At 39.7% G+C, this 5,228-nt stretch overlaps 1 protein-coding gene across 1 annotated transcript; it reads right to left on the bottom strand.

The window, feature by feature from the left end:
* Positions 1-1,463: 1,463 nt before the first annotated feature.
* On the bottom strand, positions 1,464-3,807 carry LOC135971151 (peptidyl-prolyl cis-trans isomerase A-like). The gene is made up of 2 exons (XM_073994288.1): positions 1,872-3,807; positions 1,464-1,773 (listed from the first exon to the last, which is right to left on the bottom strand). Exons 1-2 carry the CDS (start codon positions 2,163-2,165, stop codon positions 1,621-1,623), a joined length of 447 nt encoding a protein of 148 aa, XP_073850389.1. The 5' UTR covers positions 2,166-3,807; the 3' UTR covers positions 1,464-1,620.
* Positions 3,808-5,228: the final 1,421 nt, after the last annotated feature.

Below are 5,228 nucleotides of genomic sequence, written 5' to 3'. Positions count from 1 at the left end.
AAATAATGTATATTCTGCAGTTGTTGGGTAGAATGTTCTGTAAATATCTGTTAAGTCCATTTGTTCTAGGGTACAGTTTAAATCCATTGTTTCTTTGTTGACTTTCTGTCTTGATGACCCGTCTAGTGCTGTCAGTGGAGTATTGAAGTCCCCCACTATTATTGTGTTGCTGTCTATCTCATTTCTTAGGTCTAATAGTAATTGTTTTATAAATTTGGGAGCTCCAGTGTTAGGTGCATATATATTTAGGATTGTGAAATTTTCCTGTTGGGCTAATCCTTTTATCATTATATAATATCCCTGTCTTTTTAAACTATTATTACTTTAAAGTCTGTTTCATCTGACACAAGAATAGCTACTCCTGCTTGCTTCTGGTGTCCATTTGCATGGAATATCTTCTTCCACCTCTTTACCTTAAGTTTATGTGACTCCTTATGTATCAGGCAAATCTCTTGAAGACAGCGGATACTTGGTTGGTGGATTTTTATTCATTCTGCCATTCTGTATCTTTTAAGTGGAGCATTTAGGTTATTTACATTCAGCATTAATATTGAGATGTGAGGTACTGTTCTATTCATCAGGCTAGTTTTCTTGTTCCCACCTTAGGTAGACAGAATAATGGTCTTGCAAACACGTCCACATTTTAATCCCTGGGACCTGAGAATGTGTTATGTTACATGACAAAGAGGAATTAAGGTTGCTAATCAGCTGACTTTATAATAAAAGGATTATTCTGGTGTCTTAGTTTGGGCTGCTATAACAAAGTACCATATCCTGAATGGCTTATAAACAACAAAAATTTATTTCTCACAGTTCTGGAGGCTACAACTCCAAGATCAGAGTGCCAGCATGGTTGGGTTCTGGTGAGGGCCCCATCCAGGTTGCAGTCTGCCTACTTCTCATTCATTGTATCCTCACTTGGTAGAAAGAGAGCTAGCTAGCCCTCTGGGCTCTTCTTATAAGGGCACTAATCCCATTCATGAGGGCTTCACTTTCATGACCTAATTACCTCCTCAGGGTCCCACCTCCAAATACTGTCACATTGGGATTAGGGTTTCAACATTTTAATTTTGGGGGGCACATTCAGTCCATTGCACCAGGATTATCTGGGAGACAGAAGAGTTAGTGTCAGTGAGAAAGTCTCAACTGGTTTATTGTTGGCTTTGAATATGGAAGAGGACCACAGGCCAAGGAATATGAGGCTGGCATTTGAAGCTGGAAAAGGCAGGGAATGAGATTCTCTTATAGAGCCTCCAGAAAGAAAGAAAGAAACACAGAAAGAAACACAGCCCTGCCAACACCTTGATTCTGACCTACAGAACTATAATATATTTGTGTGGTTTTTTTTAAGTCACTAAATTTCTGGTAATTTCTTACAGCAGCAATAGGAAACTAATATATACCATCACTTTTTTTTGTTATTTAGTTTTTATTTCATAATCATAAACTTACCTCTGCAATCCAGCAGGCATGGGAGGGAACAAGGAAAACATGGAACCCAAAGGGAACTGCAGCGAGAGCACAAAGATTCTAGGATATTGTGAGCAAATGGGGTGGAGGGGTGCACTCCTGAGCTACAGAAGGAATGGTCTGGTGGTTAAGATAAAACACAAGTCAAACTTATTCAAGTTGTCCACAGTCAGCAATGGTGATCTTCTTGCTGGTCTTGCCATTCCTGGACCCAAAGTGCTCCATGGCCTCCACAATATTCATGCCTTCTTTCACTTTGCCAAAGACATGCTTGCCATCCAACCACTCAGTCTTAGCAGTGCAGGTGAAAACCTGGGAACCATTTGTGTTGGGTCCAGCATTTGCCATGGACAAGATGTCAGGACCAGGACCTGTACGCTTTAGGATGAAGTTCTCATCTTCAAATTTCTCCCCATAGATGGACTTGTGCCATTATGGCGTGTGAAGTCACCACCCTGACACATAAACCCTGGAATAATTCTGTGAAAGCAGGAACCCTTATAACCAAATCCTTTCTCTCCAATGCTCAGAGCACGAAAATTTTCTGCTGTTTTTGGAAACTTGTCTGCAAACAGCTCGAAGGAGACGCGGCCCAAGGGCTCACCGACGACGGCAATGCCAAAGACCATGGTGGGGTTGACCATGGCTGGTAGTACAGGGTTTTCCTCAGTGGCGGCGTCTGCAAAGCACACCATCACATTTTTTATAGTTACTTTTCAATTCCAAACACAGCATGTACACACACCATTTCCTGTACCTTCTTGTAGGCCTAAATATTATACGTACTTCCGAAGTCAGTTTTCATTTGAAGAATTTACTGAACTCTGGGTTTCTTCATTTCTATCCTAATACACTGTGTTTACAACTTCTGTTATACTACTTGTCATATGTATTTTAATTGTTGATTTTCTCTTTCTCCCAAGACTGTTGAGCTCCCAAGACTAGAGGCCAGAGACTTTTCTTTATTCACAACACCTAGCCCATGAATGAATTAAATGAAATGATAAATAAATGACAGTAGAAAGCTCTAAATACTTTCAATTTAGAAGGTACATATTCTGTGTATGAGTTTGTGCATGTGTATGTACTTGGGTGTGTGTGTTTTAGGGAACAGATATTCTGAGAAATGTTTAAATTTGTTTAGTCCTCTAATTCTGATCATCTGCCTCAACCTCCTACCCATCTGGCTGGCAATTCAATCCCTGTTATTACTAGAGTTGTGTATACAAAAGTTCCAGGTTTACGTGGATCTGGTTCCAACACCAAGGTGGTATACCTTACTTTCAAGATAATTAATGTTCAGCCTTCAGTGTTATCAATGATGTGGGGGATGGGGTGGAGTTGGGGGTGGAGGGGGCTGTATACTGGCTTCCTCCAGTGGGGAAAACTCAGAAGCTTCTTGTCACTTCTAGACTTGGGAAGCTATCTTTTATTCACACTAAGCCCTCCTCCTTCAACTTTTTTTTTTCTTTATTGAGACGGAGTCTCGTCCTGTCACTCAGGCTGGAGTGCAGTGGCTCGATCTCGGCTCACCGCAAGCTCCACCTCCTGGGTTCATGCCATTCTCCTGCCTCAGCTAATTTTTTGTATTTTTTAGTAGAGACGGGGTTTCACCGTGTCAGCCATGATAGTCTCAATATCCTGACCTCGTGATCCACCCGCCTCAACCTCCCAAAGTGCTGGGATTACAGGCATGAGCCACTGCGCCCGGCTCTCCTTCAACATTTCCTTCCATCTGGAAGAGACAAATACAATTCTCCCGTCTAAAAGCCTAGATTTTGCTCTTGAGGCAAGGGAATATACAGGCAGAAGAACAAGGTACAATTAACATCACCACAACAAAATGGTCTGTTCATTTTCTCACCTCAGGAGAGACCCTTTTAAAGACAATCCTCCTCTTGGGGTTTTTTTTTTTTTTTTTTCCTCCACAAAAAGCATTTTATTAAAGAGAGAGAGGCAAGTGCCTTTGCATGAAAAAAGGTAGAAGGAACCCCTGTAATGACATGTTGACATTTTTGCCATTCTGACAAGTATGGGGTTCAAATTAAGTCAGACTTAATTTGATTTGGCAAAATAAATAGTGTGACTTTTTATACATTATCTTAATGGTATGAGATTTATATCTAAATGCAAGTCATGACTTTTTCCTCTGTAATATCAATTTTAGTACTTCATAATATAGTATTCTTACCTGGAGCACTTAATTGTTTCCCTATTTATTAGATAGCTATTTTGGGACTATTAGGTCATTTCCAACTTTTTTTCTAGTATAAACAAATTAAAATAAATATCTTTATAGCTAAATCCTTATATAGGTCCTGAATTATTTCACTGTGATATAATTCTGGAAGTGTAATTGATGGTTCAAAAGAATGGGCCAAATTTAAAAGCTTTTGATATGAGTTGTTAGGGTCCACTAGAAAAAATATACTTTCACCACAAGTGGCAAAGAATGCCCTTTTGAAATGTTCACCCTGAATAAATAAAAATGGAACCTGTACTAGTTTGCTAATGCTGTCAAAACAAAATATTACAGAATGAGTGGCTTAAACAATAGAAATTTATTTTCTCCTAGTTCTGGAGGATGGAGGTCAAAGATAAAGTGCTGGCATTTTGGGGTTCTTCTGAGGCCTCTCCTCCTTGGCTTGCAGATGGTCGTCCCTCTATGCACTTGTGCTCCTGTTGTCTCTTCTTGTGACACCAGACATATTGGAGTAGGGCCCCATCCTAATGACATCATTTTAATGTAATCACCTCTTTCGAAACCTTATCTTCAATTATGGTTACATTTGGAGGTACTGGGAGTTATGACTTCAATATATGAATTTGAGAGTGGGGACCAGGGGTGCACAATTTAGTTCATAGCAGAATCCTCACTGCACAATAAACATGGATGTAATTTTAAAAAGTTAATTTTAAAAAATCACAGTTGCTGCTTTCTGGAAATATAGCTGGCCATAGTCTTTCCTTTCTTTCTCAGTTCACTCTTTCTCTTTCTATGTATAATTTAGATATATTAAAACACATTCTTTTTAGTGTGTGGTTCTATGACTTGTGTAACCATCACCTTCCATTAGGTTTTTGTAATCAAGCTTGCAGGAGGGATGGAAGCCAAAGGTAGTCTAAATTTCAGTTATATTTTTAAATGTTTTATTTTTGAAGGCTGAGATACCTGTAAGCAAGTTAAAGAAACAAAGTAAACTCAGGCAATGATCTAAAAGGCAAAGTAGAAAAAAATAGTTTTTCCCCCTTAATGACCTAGAGTAGGAAATTGACTGCATCATTTAAGTATTTACATAACACTCCTTTTATTGACTGTCCCTACCTTTACTGATCTAATCTCCAAAAAGAATCTAACATTCTGGCCTGGTGTGTTGGCTCATGCCTGTAATCCCAGTACTTTGGGAGCCAGAGGCAGGTGGATCACCTGAGGTCAGGAGTTCAAGACCAGCCTGGTCAACACTGTGAAACCCCAACTCTACTAAATATACAAAAATTAGCCAAGAATGGTGGCACATGCCTGTAATTCCAGCTACTCAGGAGGCTGAGGCAGGAGAATGGCTTGAACCCTGGAGGTGGAGATTGCAGTGAGCTGAGATTGCACCACTGCATTCCAGCCTGGGTGTCAGAGTAAGACTCTTGTCTCAAAAAACAAACAAACTGACACAAAAAAACTTAACATTCCAATCATACTGCGTGTATCCTGGCTTTCTTAATGTCTCTACAACATTCTTGTATTGTCTCTGATCATCCCTCCA

This window comes from Macaca fascicularis, chromosome 6 (genome assembly GCF_037993035.2).
Source record: "Macaca fascicularis isolate 582-1 chromosome 6, T2T-MFA8v1.1".
NCBI lineage: Eukaryota > Metazoa > Chordata > Mammalia > Primates > Cercopithecidae > Macaca > Macaca fascicularis.
This window is presented reverse-complemented; position numbering and strand designations above follow the sequence as displayed.

Coding starts and splice junctions, on each gene's coding strand:
- LOC135971151 (XM_073994288.1), bottom strand. CDS start 2,165: ATGGTGTGCTTTGCAGACGCCGCCACTGAGGAAAACCCTGTACTACCA. Junction 1,774..1,871: donor CATCTATGGGGAGAAATTTG/AAGATGAGAACT, acceptor CAGGTTTTCACC/TGCACTGCTAAGACTGAGTG.